The sequence below is a fragment of the Phyllosticta citribraziliensis genome (genome assembly GCF_038025025.1).
Source record: "Phyllosticta citribraziliensis strain CPC 17464 chromosome Unknown J3D65scaffold_9, whole genome shotgun sequence".
In the NCBI taxonomy this organism is placed as follows: Eukaryota; Fungi; Ascomycota; class Dothideomycetes; order Botryosphaeriales; family Phyllostictaceae; genus Phyllosticta; species Phyllosticta citribraziliensis.
Window position 1 is genome coordinate 809,131 of NW_027117346.1, and position 14,347 is coordinate 823,477.

A 14,347-nucleotide genomic window follows, 5' to 3' on the forward strand; every position below is an offset into this window, starting at 1 on the left:
GCAGGTGGGTGTAGAGTAAGTACCCCTGAAAAGAAACGCTCAATTCATCTAATCGCTGACACTGATATCTACGAGCTACAGCTGCACTGCAAGGCCCGGCTGTACTTGGGCACATCTCCACAGAACCTCTGCTCCTCCTCTTCATCCAAACCCCACGTCTCATTGAAGGGGTTGAGCGACATGTTCATGACAGTCTTGAGGACGTCGCGCTCATTCTTCTTCTCGACGCGCTCAATCAGCTCGTCCAAAATCCAGCCCTTTGGCACGAACTGCAGCACATTGTCAGATCTCACCGCAAAACTCATTTGGGAAAGGAGAGGTGGCTTACCTTTGGATTCACGCTCTTCATGGCCGCAATTCTGGCCTCGTCCTGCCCCTCGCCCCAGTCCTCCAGCACCCTGGCCCTCCACTTCTCCAGCCACGCAGAAATGCGGTCTTTCGCTGTGTCTTCGCCGCCCGCCACGCCGTCGGCGTGGAAGAAGCGGGCAGCGACGTCTTTGCGCTGCTCTGAAGACTCGATTTGGCCGAGCGGCACGTCGCTCAGCTTGCGGAAGCACTGGTTGAAGTCGAGCTCATGCGCCTCCATGAGGTCCAGCCACTCGGAGAAGAGGTCGTCAAAGTCGCTCTGCTTGTGGGTTTGCAGGCCCAGGCGGGCCGTCATCAGGCGCTTGTACTCGGCCAGGAAGACGGCCTTGTATTCCTCACCTGTCTGCTCGATGAGGTGCTCGGCGCGCTGGACCAGCTCGTCGGCGCGCGCCTGCCGGACGCCTTCTTTGGCGAACTCCTCGTCGTCGCACCACTCGCCGGCGCCCATTTGCTCGCCCAGCGCTTCGCCCAGCCGCACCAGGTTCCACCAGATGATGGTCGGCTGGTTGCGGTAGCTGTAGCGCAGCAGGAAGTCGTCGTGGTTGGGCGTGTACGCCGGGTCGAAATTGTCCATGAAGGCGAATGGCCCGTAGTCCATCGACAGCCCGAGAATCGACGTGTTGTCCGTGTTCAGCACGCCGTTCATGAAGCCATACGCTTGCCAGGCGGCAACGGTCAGCGCATTGCGCCGTGCGATCTCGCGATAGAGCCGCGTGAAGCGGTTTTGAGCTTCCTTGCCTTCGCCCTCCGTCTTCTCCTTTGGCACGCCCCGAGGCACTTCGGTCGAGTCTGGCGACGGAAGCCTGCCTGGCAGCGACTCCCACCCTTTGTATACATTTTCTCCGACATACTCGGCCAGCTCCCGGAGCAATTGTCTGTCGTTGCGGGCGCGCAAGAGGTCAAACGTTCCGAGACGGATCCAACTTTGGGCGAAGCGCGCAACGATTGCTCCAGGCTCAAGCCTTTCTCTTTGCACGCGGGAATTGGGGCAAAGGACCAGGCTCAGCGCGCGGGTCGTCGGGATCTTGATAGCATTCAGGTACTCTGAGACGACAAACTCACGGATGCTCGAGCGCAGCACAGCTTTGCCATCCGCAAATCGCGAGTAGGGCGTCTTCCCTGCACCCTTGAGCTGCAGCTCATAGCGAACGCCAGTGCTCGGATTCGTCGTCTCAAACAGAGAGATGGCGCGTCCATCGCCGAGCTGTCCAGCCCACTGTCCAAATTGGTAGCCACCGTAGCATTGGGCCCACGGATACACACCTTCTCCCGTCTCTTCATCCCAGGATATTATCTCATTCCCCGCCAAGATGTGCGCGAATTCTTCGCTGCGCTCCTCGTCCGGCTTGATCGCAAGGTCTTTCATTGCTGCTCCGCTGACTCCCAGCAGCTCGGGCGACAGTGCGGGTTCCGGGCGCACGTATGTGTACAAGGCGCCCTTGACCATGCGCGGGCCGAGGGTCTCTCGAGGCGCATTGTGTGAGTCCCGCGGCGTGGGAAAGGCTGGATCCGCAGGAAGCTTGGAAGTAAAAACGTTGGACTTGGGGAGTTCGCGAAGGCTGAAGCCGGGCGAGGCGCCGCCCTGTCCCCCGCCGTTGGCACTTCCGCTCGTGCTAAGGTGGCTCGCCATTTGCGCAAGTCGCGTGCGGGGAATCTGGGAGTGGCGGAGTTGCCGCGAGAGCGATAGCATATACGGCGGCGAGTTTTCAGTCGATGGCGAATTTGTTTCTGGGGATTTTCCTTTGCTGGGGCTGGTCAAGGAGGTTGATGAGCTAAGTTGACCGATGTTTTCTGTCGGATGGTGAGGAGGGGAAAAAAGTACAGGAAGGTCATGCTGTGGTTGTCTTCTCCATGTCCGGAGATGGAGATGTTGCTCCGGCTGCGTCATCGAAATGGGCGAGGCAAAGTTCGTATCGATAAGCACGCACGGGCCATCCGCAGTGGTGTTCGGGTGCCGTGGTTCATCGGATGGATGTTTTTATCTTTCTCTTTTTCACCATCTCCAAAGCTCTAGACCACTTGAGCTGTGGTTGGATGATTGCATTAACGCGCTTTACCTTCATCTTGTGGTTGGGGGAGAAGCAGGACTTTCGCCGGTAGCGGCAAGGCAGCCGGCGCACGACGCCTATCATCATGGAGCCTCCAAATATACCGGGCTTCTACTACGGTAAGACTCGGACCCTCCCCTGCCGTCTTCATAGTGGATAACAGCTGTCTAGATCCTGAGAAGAAGAAGTACTTCAAAATTCAAAAGAATCATCACGCGCTGCCGGGGTCGAAATATTCTCAAGATGCTGTCAACAAGCAAGAAACGCTATCCAAGGTGCGCTAAAGGCAGTTCATTTTGAACGATACATTAACAGCTCGTAGAAACGTAAACGAGAGGGGCTTGAAAAGGCTCAACGAGAAGCTCAGACCTTGAAGCGTTCCCCCATGCTCATCAATTCCGCCTCATGGACCATGACAAGAGAAGTTCAAGGACTGCGATCGGACTCAAATACGCGAGCCAAAGCACTGGCAAGCGTGTTTGAGGCAAATTTCTTCCTTGAGCTCCACGACTACTGGTATCGACTAATCCGTCCAAGCAACGTCATTCGAAGCTTCGATTATGACCCTTTTGGTCTGACATTGATCACCGGAATTTCAGGCTCCGACAAATGTTTGGCCAGCACCTTCGTCGACCCCCATCTGGCCCTTCGTGATGGCTTAAGAATTCACCGCAACATAAATGGCCCCAAGAGCGCCCCCTCATGGCACAAGCGAACTTTTATACCCTCTCATTCCGACGTTACCTCGGTCACCGTCGGGCAAAATCGGACCCTCCTCTATACCACCTTGGGAGGTTCAAGTTCTGCTGAAGTCCACCTGTCCTCGTTGAACGCGCACTTGCCTTCAAGAGATGATGAGCAGGAGTATGTGGACTGGTATGTGTCCCTGGGCCCGCACGAACCCGACACAATATGGACAAGTACAGCCAACAAGTTCGTCAAAGACAAGGACGTCTTCACCGTTGGTACTTCAAGCAAGGGTGAGTATTCGGAATGTGGTAGCAACGTCTGAGGAGTTTTTCAACTGACATTCTTTGTCACAGTCGTCAACGTTGAGAATGGTGAGAACGGTGTGCGGTACAGGGCCTTCTCCCCGTACCAGCGAGACCAACGTGACGATAAAGATGATGACGCCCTGGCTCTCGACTGGCTCTCGCCGAATGTCCTTGCCAGTGGCTTTCGTTCAGGGAATATCGTCCTTTACGACCTCAGGACCAGAGACTCTGCCTTACGTCTAAGTCATCCTTCGTCCGTCATAGGAATTCGTCGTGGCGATTCCGAATCTCGTCTCGTCGTTGCAGGTCTGAGAAACAACATGAATCTCTACGATCTGCGCATGGCAGGACCATACAACAAGAAGAAGAGCTCCAGGTAAGAATTGGCCAGACGTCTCACATAAGCAGCTTCAGACTGACATGGACCAGGTCAGTTTTTCGATTCAAGTACTCAAACGAGTATACAGTCTCATCCGGCCTCGACGTCCACCCCGAATCTGGAGTTGTTGCCGCTGCGCAGGGACGACGAGTGCAACTGTACTCGATCAAGAATGGCGCCCAAATTCGCCACTTCGATGCTCGTCCAACGCAATGGCATGGCTTCGAATATCCTGTTCAACCAAACGTGACATGCCTCCGGTTTGTGGAAGATGTCACGGGACCTGAAGCAGGAAGGACGAAGTTGCTGGGGAGCATAGGCACAAGAGTACTACAGTTTCGGTAAATCAACTGGGCCACATGGGGGCACGGTGTTTCTGAAAGATGTGAGAGTCTGGGTCAGAGGAGTTGCAGTGGTGAATGACTGCTCTCCAATCCGTAAGCGCAACCATACGGGCAAACAGCTCTCTGGGTGAAGCTAGCAGTTGTTGAACGCTCTCAGTATGCAGCCGCGTTGCCAGGAGGTCTCACTTCTTTCAACACCGACTGTGGGGCAGGCATGCAGCTGCAGAAAGATAGATGCGGACCAGGAGTAAGTTGTCCGCCGGCTTTTTGGTGTTGTGTAGCGGCATGCGGCAGGCTACGAGATGACGCATTCGACAGCGGAATTCGACCTTCCGATACAGTAGATCGTAGAGCAACCAAAAGACCACAAGGAAGACAAACTAAGTCAAACGATTCATGGTGATGTTTGCTATGTGGTCCAGGGTAATGTGTGACAGCAGCGAGACAGTTCGGTTGATGGGCGCAGTCGGGACAAGCCTGCCTGGAGGGTCTGCAAGGGTCGGTGAATCCTCGGCTCAGGTGTGCTGCGGCGAATCTTCCGTCCCGTCGTATGTTAGACATCATCATCATAGCTCCTCCTTCACTTCACCCGTTCCTTGCTCTTGGTCAGCAACGAACATTGTCTTTCGCTCTCGCGCTGCCGCATTGGCGTGAGGCCTGCCACCATGTCGGACTTGCAGGAGCTCTTTGCCAGGCTGCAAAGCCCGTCAAACTCTGCACACTCGCCTGGCGCTACCACATCTGCCGCCAACCAAAGCAGCACCCTCAATCGTCAGCCAACCATCTCCTCTCCCATCTACAGTCCTCAACCTGGAGGGCCTCAACCTCACCACTCGTCTGCCATCATGAGTCCCAACACCTCGGCCTTGAACACGCCGGCAGCTGAGGCGGGCAACGCTGATCGCACCGTCAACCTCCTCAACCTGCTCAAGTTCAACCAGGCGAACGCGCCGTCGCCTACGGGCCAGGACAATGCCAACGATCGGCGTCCTTCGTCCAACACTTTACCGCAAGCTCAGGCGGGTACACAGGAGCGAGGAATCTCGGCGTCGGACCTGGTGGCTTCGTTCATGCGCAAGCCCTCTGGCACCGCGTCGACGCAGTCGCCACCCATTGCTTCGCCAGCTCCTTCAAAGCCCATCGAAGCTCAGTCAGAAAACCCCCAGGAGCTCCTTCTGAGGCTTCTCAATCAGCCGAAACCGGCCCAAGATGCCTCCAACCAGTCTCTGCCGTCCATTGGAAAAGATGTACCAGAGACCAAGGTCGATGCCCTCGCCCAGAACCTTGCCAACACCACACTCGAGTCTGAAAAGACTGGCACTCAAGGTTCATCCTCGCCGACTGGCGAAAAACCACAATCGACCGCCTTTGTGCCCAAGAACACGCTCTTCACCTACGTCAACCCTTTCGAGCAGCTCTCGGCCTCGTCGCCTCGCAACCGCACCCCTGCGCCCAGGCCCGAGATTCGCTCCGGCACAAGCACTCCGAAGGTCGAGATCTTGAAGCACGGTCGTGACACACCGTCTGTTACGGGCAATTCTGCTCCTGCTTCCAAGTCGAGGAAGCTCTCTGCTACCGGCTCACCTAGCCCGGTCAACGAGCCACATGCACCTGAGACTGTTGCTGAGGCTGTGGCCGAAGTTGGCGAAAAGGTTGACAAGCAGGTGATCGAGGCCATGGCAATCATTGACAAAGAAGCTGGCCGTGAAAACGCGGCGGCCACGCCTCTGGAGAAGGAAGAGCTGGAAAGAGCTGTTCGCGACGTCGCTGCTGATGCGCAGGCGCAGCTTCAGGATAAAGAGACGCGTCGCGAGTTTGAAGAGAGCGTGCCCAAGGAGGTAGCCAAGGCCGTCGAAGAGGTCGTTGAAGACGTGACTCAGGAGAAGGTCGCCGACAGTTGGGAGAGCGCCGAGGACAGCCCTGGCAAAGATGAGGGCGTTCCCGTGTACAACTTTCCTATGAGGCCATTTGTCTCGATTGAGATTCGAAAGTTGCGCGACCCGCCGGTTCCCATCCGTCAGGCAACCATCATGGACATTGCTCGTCTCAAGAAAGAGTTTGACCAGATCGACCGCAACCTGGTGTCCGTATCCAAATTCTTCATTGCTTACGCCATGTCCAAGAACGGTGGCTTCCGCCTGATTCGCCAGGATAATGGCAAGTACAAGCAAGTCTTCAACAACACCAAGGAGCGCATCTTCAACCTGCAGATTTGCACGGGTCCGCCAACCAAGCCAGCCCAGGCGTCCGAAAGCATCCTCGCCACTGGTGTTGACGGAACTGTTTTCTGGGCCAAGGTTGACTGCCAGTCAGGCTCGGACACTTTCAACGATGAAGCCCTGGAAACAAAGGGCTTCATCTTCCCGCCAGTCCCGGCACAAGACGACAACACTTCGGGCGGTCAGCTTAAGACGCGCGCAAAGAAGAGTTCGCGTCACCCGGAATTCATGGGAATTGGCCGCGGCAAGTCAATCTTCGTTGTCTTTCCCAACGTCGCAAAGCATCCTGCGTACACGGATCAAAGGACTCGCATCTGCAACAGCGAGAAGTACCTCGAAGACCGCTCCTTCAGGATCGTTACTGGCAAGGCTGGCAAGGACTTTGCATTCAGCGAGGACGACACTGTCATTGCCTCGCTCGACAAGGCCGGTCGACTCAGGTTCTGGGACATTCGCGAGCTTATCCAGGATGCCAACGATGGCGATGAGCCTGGTCGCTTGCCATCGAGGGAAATCCGCAACCCAATGATGCAGCTTTCAACCGTCGCGCCAGGCGACAAGTCTTGGCCAACATCGGTCTACTTCCTTGACAAGGAGCGTCCATGTGTTAAGGGCACTGCGCTCAGGTATCTCATTGTGGGTTTGAAACAGAACCATACCATTCAGCTTTGGGATATCGGGCTGGGCAAGCCCGTCCAGGAGATCAACTTTCCTCATGAGAATGAGTCGGACGCCATTTGCAGCATTGCATACCACCCAAAGACAGGCATTTTGGCCGTTGGTCACCCTACGAGGAACTCGATCTACTTCATTCACCTGTCCGCCCCAAGATATAACCTCCCTCCCATGTCTCAGGCCAAGTACATTCAGCGCCTTGTTGAGAAGGACCCCGAGCTTCCAAAGCCCGAGTCGACTGCTATTATGAGTGGCATTCGTGAATTCTCCTTCGCCTCCAAGGGTCAGCTCCGCAGTTTTGAGATGCTGCAGGAGCCCGCTGCGTCGCCTGACGCTCCCGATGACGCTGCTCTTTTTGAGCTCTACGTCATGCACTCCAAGGGCGTCACTTGCGTCGGCATCAGGAAAGAGGATCTTGGCTGGAGCAAGGACAGCAAGGTCATGTACCCAGTCGATGCTACTACGAATGGAAGCATCAATCTCAGCGAAATTCGCGTGCTTGCTGCCAGCGAAGCGGCACCCAGCACCACCGAGTCTTCTGCCAACGGAGAGTCTGTGCAGCAGAGCACTTCGAGTGCTCGTACAGTCCGGCCAGCACCAAAGGAGGTCATTAAGAGAGACCCTGTCAACAGGTCCCGGGCGACTTCGCAGACCCCTGAAACGGCGTCCATGATCGCTACCACGCTTGAAAGGGTTGAGAATCAGCAAGATGCCGTCAGAGCCGCAATCATCAACGGCGACAAGGACAAGAAGAAGAAGAAGAAGTCCGTGCCTTCCACCGTCGAGTCTCCGACTCCGATCGCGAGCGCGCCCAAGCCTCCTGCGGCTCCGGCAGCCCTTGGGTCGTATGCCAATGTTGCTCAGCGTGCCAAGACGCCTCCACCCGCTGAGATGCAAAAGAGCGTCGATGAGATTCCTGCATGGGCTACCAAGTTGCTCAACCAGGCTCCATCTAGTGGTCCAGCAGTGACGGCAAGCAGCTCGGTCGATCCTGACTTGGCCAAGAAGGTTGAGGAGGGAGTTACTGCGGAACTTTCAAAGACTTTTGCCAAGGAATTGGAAACCCTCCATCGCCGCCTCGACAGCGACAAGCGTGTCCTGGAAGCTGCTAACTCAGCCAACTTGGACGCCCTCCTGCGTGTGGTCTCCAGCACCTTGACGGAGAACGTAGAACAGAGTCTGTCCCGCATTGTGTCGCAGAACATCCAGAATACTGTCGTCCCTGCGCTCAACGACTTTGTCGGTGCCACTGTTGAGCGCCGCCTCACTGAGATCCTCGCCCAAACGGTGTCCACCACCGTCCCTCGCGAATTCAAGCAGTCCTTCCCCACTGCCATTAACATGGCCATGAAGGATCCCGAGACTTTGCGTCTCATCTCGGACCTCATTTCTCACAAGGTTAACGGACAGATTGACCAGCACCTCTCCATGACTCTTCACAACCTGATGAATAACATCCCCACCAACACTGCTCAGCAGGTCAGTGGCGATATGGAGCGTCGTTTTGCTGAGCAGCTGCGTCAGGCTGAGTACCAGCGCCAGCAAGACGCTGCCAAGATTGAAAGCCTTACCCACATCGTCACTGAGCTGTCCGAGGCTGTTCAATCCATGTCATCTGCGCAAGCCAACTTCCAGTCGGAGATTCGAAACCAGAAGCAGGCTAGTAAGGGAGATGCTTACTCTCAGCCATCAGCGCCTGGATCAACCGTCGGCTCTCAGGTTTACGTGCAAGCCCAGAAGACTGAGGAGGAGCGTGAGCTGGAGGAAATCACGCAGCACATGAGCTCAGGTCAATACGAGGAGGGAACCATAATGGTAAGTGGTCTGTTTCGAAAATGATGTGCCAGTTCTAACGTATGTTTCCAGTGGCTCCACTCTCCGCGCCAAGCAAAGCTCTTTGACGAACTCTTCGTCCATTGCAACCCCGCGTACGTCATGAACCTGAGCCCGCTTGTCGCGCTCTCCGTCTCTGCCGCCGTCACCTCCTCTCTCGATAAGAACGTATTGGAGCGGCTCATGTGGCTCGAGACCGTTTACAACTGCATCAACCCCAGTGATCCCGATATCATGGACGTGGCGCCCAAGATCATGGACGTCCTCTCCACCAGGCTGCAGGGCGCTTACATGCAGATCGCCGAGTCGGATCCGCACAGCCAGGCTCTCCGCAGGATTGCCAACCTGAACAAGAGGACTCAGGAGTTGAAGGCAATGACCGGTTGACTGCGCTGAGTCGCAAGCTGGCTGTCTTTCGGGCCCTCTACGGCTCACAGCAGTATACCCTTTTTCTGGCCTGCGATTTTCGGGGATCCCCTCTGAACGAACGATGAACCGAAAAGGCGCAACGGAGGATGAATACCACCGGGCTTGACTGCCCGTCGGTTGGAATGAATGAAACGGGTGGGAGATGTGGACAGGTGGTAGATCGAGAAGACGCTGGAATACGCTCTTCGGGAGAAAAGCCATCATCTTACATGATTCGCAGTCCTGTGTGTGTACACTCCGAATAACAAAAAATTTCTCCTTTTCGTCCTCTTAACCACACTCCCTGAGATGGCCCAATCTTTCATGTCAGGTTTCTCCAGCAAACCTATTGACCCCCCTTTGGCTGGGAAGCCTTTCTCCCATGATGTCCATGGTCTGAGGCGACAACTCCATTCGTTACTCTTGAAGGGCGAGGTGGCAAGGCGAGGTTTTCGAAATCAGGCGGATGGCGCGGGTTCTTGGTACACACGCCAATCCCGCTTCCGTCGTCAACGGCGTCGACAATCGGTGATGACGACGCGGTAATCCCTTAAAATGTAATGCTCGCTCTATTGCTTCCCTACGTGGCTTTGCGGCCTGCGTGAATGCTGTTTGCTCGTCAATCCTTCTCTCGATCTATTTGCTAGCGAGGAACCGAATTGCTGCTGGTTGTCGTCGGCATGTTGGTAGTCCGCATTGGCTTCGCCACATCCGGCGCATCCCTTCTTCTATGTATTGGCACGGACTCGAAACTTGGGGTTTTGCCATCACGTTCGGTGGATCCACGGATCCTACTTGACTTTGCCTGGTCTCACTAGATCAAGATAGGTACTATCACGGTTGCATGCATGGAGATTTCTCTTGTTGTTGCAGCCAGCTCTAGGGAGTCTCAGATATTTTGATAGCCACTTTCCCAGTGAATTTTGTTCTCCGGTATGCTGGATGTTCTGGTGCAATTAGATGTGGACGTTCGGTGGGTGCTAAAAGTCCTGATCGTCTGCCACAGTTTCCGATTTTGAGGTCAAAAACATTGCATTGATAAACTTACCTTGCCGTCTCTTCTCTCACGTACGACCATAGCAGGTAGAAAACTCGGAACCCCGTCCGCTCTTCCATAGATAAGCTACCTTGCGGCCGATTAGTAGTTGCGTGGGTGACCAGCAGCGAATCCCGGCTGTTGTACGTTTTGCATTTCTTTTTGTCGATCTAGTTTGCGAGGGAAATGATCATTGGAGGAGATGGCGTTGCTGATCTGCTTTTCAGTGGAGCTGCACCGAGGTGTGGCCGTTGGCTGGCGGTGCCATGTGTTGAACAAGGGATTGATGGTCGGAGAGATGGGGGATGGTGTTTGAAGAACTGGCGTTGCTGTCTCTTTGGGTGAGAGTGATGAGGAGGAAGATTTGTTGGCGATAGAGGTGGTGTGGTTTCGGTTCTTGCGCGCTCTGGCGTACTCTTCGTGAGGGAGGATTCAGGAACTCCACAACCTTCAGGCCAGAAAATCAAGACTCTGCTTTTTTTGAGGGCGTCGAGGAAAGAAATTTGATCGTATTCAGGGGAACAGAATGCGGCGGCCGACTTCTAGGAACTTGTGGCCAAGACGTACCTCGGGAGCATCGACCAAACAAGTCGTTCGAGCAGACCATGAGATTCACCCCAAAGAATTGCAGTTGTGCCGGCCTCCATCGGTGATGGTAGTGGAGGGAGAAGTGAGATCTAGGTGTACTGTCTCAGGTCACCAAACTGCGAAGGCGATGAGCAAATCATAGTAAGCCGACAGCCGTGTCCAGCTTTGCTACGCACCATCCACTCCGCACAACGATGCCATCAACGAATCGCACAACAAAGACTCATAGATAACTCTTACCTGACCATCACGGTAGTCGTTGAGACCGAGGAATCAAATTAAGCAGCGACAAGACAACCAGCAAGAGGAGATCAGCAGACGAGCACGCAATCACCATCAAATGAGCGTCCAACAAAAAATAATGCACTGCAGTGCCGTCGATCGCGCCATAACGAAACGCCAAAAGACGGTGCCGGTGTGGAGTTTTGCAGCGGCCGTCGTGCAATGCGCAAAGCAGGTCGGAGCGACGCGTAGGAGGGTCGTGTGCCGCACCGCCAGCCAGTCAGCCAGTCGGGCACCCCCGGGTCGGTTACCGACGACAACGACGATGGATGCTTCAACCAACGACGCAACAGCTGAGAAAGACATCAAAAAAGACGCAGATCTTTCAGCCATTGAGCACTGCCGCTTTGATCGATTGGCTTGAGTTCGGTAGGCTATTGAACGCTGGGCGTTCCCATTGCGCACATTACATCAGGCTAATCGAATAAGACTCGGGACGCGGCAGTCGACGTCTTCGGGCAATGTTGGAGGGACGGACAACGCGGCCTCCTCGGCTCAATGTTCTGCCTAATGCCCTGATCGAGACAATTACTGCGTGGACAGCACCAGCAAAGCGGCAGGAGGAGCACGAGAAGAATTGAACCGGTTGTTGGTCGTCCGCGGGCTAGATTGACTGGTCCCGTCCGGGTCAGCAAGGAACGAAATCCGATTGTTCCCGCGCTCTGCTCGACAGCCACGACGACGACGACCCTTGTTGAGGAGCCATTCCTGGCGATATGCAAGGTGTGCGCCGGCACTGGTGTTTGGCGGTTATCGCGCCATGACTGTTGAATTTGAGGTGCATGTCAAGCCGGCTGGGATGCGGTGACCGAAAATTAAAATACAGAGCCTCTGAAATTTTCCCATCGGTCTGCGTAGAGAGGTCGTGGCAGCCCTGAGTGCGCGTACGACCTGGTGCCAGGTACATACGTGACACGGCAATTTTCCGACGAAGCGGTGGCTATGTTGCTTCCGTCCGGAGGACCACGGCCGAGGATTTGGCATGTACCCACCTGCCTGGGGTTGTGGATGAGCTGCGGGTAAGCACAAAGACTGGGGTTAGCAAAGGGACGTCTCAAGCGAGGTTTCCGGGACATGTACCCGTAAAGTACCATGCGCGTAAATGATGTATTTCTTACTGTTCGTGCTGCGACGTTTTGTGGACATAATCGACAGCATAGCGTACTGTTCGGAGCAAGGGTTTGCGGAGGATAAGACGATGAAGCAGGACAGCAAGGGCGCCGTGTGTCTGTGTCAGCTTGTCTGCGATAATGATGGACCTGACAAAAACCCTCAAAACAACACTTTTGATAGACTGGTCGCGAATCAGACCTTTCTTAGTGTCAGCTTTGGCACGTCTCAAACCAAAAACCAGCGCTTGCCAATGCCTCCGAATTTGGACTGGGGGTATAAAACGAGAAACAATCATGCAAACAAGAAGAAAAGAGGAATTCCCGCAAGACATGCCAAAGCTTGAACCAATGCTCCAACGGACCAAGTTCCATCATTCAACTTCTTCCCACTCCATGGCGTCCTCGACCGCCTCAAAAGGTGCGTCGTCCATATCCATCGCATCATCTTCAAAGTGATTTTCCTCAGTGGTTGAACAAGCAGTGACATCAGCGCCAGCTTCCCTTCCACCAATTTCTTTTTCTTCGCACAAGAGATACGCCTTCTCCAGCGCGCCCATGACGCAGCTCGCCATTTGCTGCAGGGAGAGCTTCATAATGTCCTCACTCCAAGCATGAGCATCGGCGTCGCCTTCAGACTCGACGTCGGCATCCTTCCAGCGGTTGCGGAACGCCTTGGCCGTCTCTAGGTGTTTGCGCACGTCGCCTGCGCCCAGAATCTCACGCAGAGGGTTGTCTCGGCGATCGAGAGCAGCAAGGACATTGGCGTGGTAGCTATGACCGTATGCGCTGAGTGCTTTGGAGCGAAACGTATCCCCGTCTTCGGCCTTAGTCTTTGGAACCGAGATGTGGAAGAAGGCGAGGAGTTGGACGAGAGTGCGCTCGAGAAGCACGTAGTATTCGAAAAAGTCGAGCTTAAACATTGTCATCGGGTTCAAATAAGACGATCGCGGTTGGGCGTCCGCTGGGAGTGAGTCGAGCGCCAAATGCTGAGAGCTGAGAAGGAACTGCGTCTTCCAAGACACACGCGCTATGAGCTTTCTAATGCGCTCGAGGTCAAGCTCGCGTAGCGTCGAGATTTTGGGTTTGGCGTTCTTTTGCGCAGCATTGGGTTGAGTGCCAGTTTCCGAAGCATCCAGTGCCGAAACGGTAGCAGCTCCATTTACATGCAGATTTGGTGTTGTAGTGCCGCTCTTGCTTGGAGAAATCCGCGGCGATGGTGCCGGTGGTGCCCACTTTGATCTGAGTATCGTGGCTTCATCCCAATGTTCCGGTACCCATCTTTTGCCAATTATGTCTCTCTGGTCGTCTTCGATGCTGGAGGTGACGGTGTCTCGCAAAGGTACCAACTCTGGCCTTGAATTTTGACGTCTTGGAGGCAAAGGTCGTGTATGATCTTCTGCAAAGACAGGTGGGACCGATCTGGACTTTGGAACGAGATTTTGTCGCGGCCGTGTCACCCTGCTACCGATCAGGTCGTCACCATGCTCGGAGCTCATGTTGAGGCCGGTAATTTATGCCCTTGCGATCCAAAGAAATTGAGAGAGATGCGTGAGAGCCGTCCGTGGGCGATCAAGTTGTGTTTCTTCGGCGGTCGACGCGTTTGCCTGCGCGCAAGCGCGTAATGTCGACAAAACTACTTGGACAGCAATCCAAGATCAGGTAATAGTCGGTCGTCGTCCGCAAATACGCGTGTGTTGTAGTGATGTTGCCTTTGAAGTACTGCGGTGCTGATTTGGATTCGTCGCGTTAAGAAATACGCTTGAGCTTGAGACATGACCTCATGTTGCGTGTCGATAAAGCTGTCAGATCTCCGGGAAAGACCACGCAATCATCAGCATGGTGTGATGGGGATGGCGAAGGCTACCTGTAGGTCGTGCTTCGAAAATGCAGCCGACGTTGGCATGGATCCGAAACGGCGCCGTAGGGCTGCAGACGCACGCGCAAGAGCCAGAAGCGCCCTGACTAAGCATGAACTCGGATTCGCCGAGCTCCCAGCGCAATATCAAGATGCGAAAACAGACAGACTTTGCGAGGGCTTGATTGATTGAGAACCTAGGAACGC

The 14,347-nt window shown here is 54.8% G+C and overlaps 4 protein-coding genes across 4 annotated transcripts; 2 read left to right on the forward strand and 2 right to left on the reverse strand.

Moving 5' to 3' along the window:
* Positions 1 to 24: 24 nt before the first annotated feature.
* Positions 25 to 2,218, reverse strand: J3D65DRAFT_632069 (YdiU domain-containing protein). Its single transcript, XM_066800977.1, has 2 exons — positions 329 to 2,218; positions 25 to 269 (listed from the first exon to the last, which is right to left on the reverse strand). Exons 1-2 carry the CDS (start codon positions 2,054 to 2,056, stop codon positions 69 to 71), a joined length of 1,929 nt encoding a protein of 642 aa, XP_066653034.1. The 5' UTR covers positions 2,057 to 2,218; the 3' UTR covers positions 25 to 68.
* Positions 2,219 to 2,362: 144 nt separating this feature from the next.
* On the forward strand, positions 2,363 to 4,509 carry J3D65DRAFT_632072 (uncharacterized protein). Its single transcript, XM_066800978.1, has 5 exons — positions 2,363 to 2,533; positions 2,586 to 2,689; positions 2,737 to 3,394; positions 3,458 to 3,785; positions 3,839 to 4,509. The coding sequence occupies exons 1-5, from the start codon at positions 2,500 to 2,502 to the stop codon at positions 4,131 to 4,133; spliced, it is 1,419 nt and encodes a 472-aa protein (XP_066653035.1). The 5' UTR covers positions 2,363 to 2,499; the 3' UTR covers positions 4,134 to 4,509.
* Positions 4,510 to 4,797: 288 nt separating this feature from the next.
* Positions 4,798 to 9,246, forward strand: J3D65DRAFT_557393 (uncharacterized protein; the record flags this gene model as incomplete). The annotated part of the gene is made up of 2 exons (XM_066797306.1): positions 4,798 to 8,841; positions 8,893 to 9,246. 2 exons carry the CDS (start codon positions 4,798 to 4,800, stop codon positions 9,244 to 9,246), a joined length of 4,398 nt encoding a protein of 1,465 aa, XP_066653036.1.
* A 3,189-nt stretch (positions 9,247 to 12,435) lies between these two features.
* On the reverse strand, positions 12,436 to 13,449 carry J3D65DRAFT_632085 (uncharacterized protein; the record flags this gene model as incomplete). The annotated part of the gene is made up of 2 exons (XM_066800979.1): positions 12,782 to 13,449; positions 12,436 to 12,703 (listed from the first exon to the last, which is right to left on the reverse strand). Coding segments are annotated over exons 1-2 (473 nt in total), but the record flags the coding sequence as incomplete, so codon positions are not given.
* Positions 13,450 to 14,347: the final 898 nt, after the last annotated feature.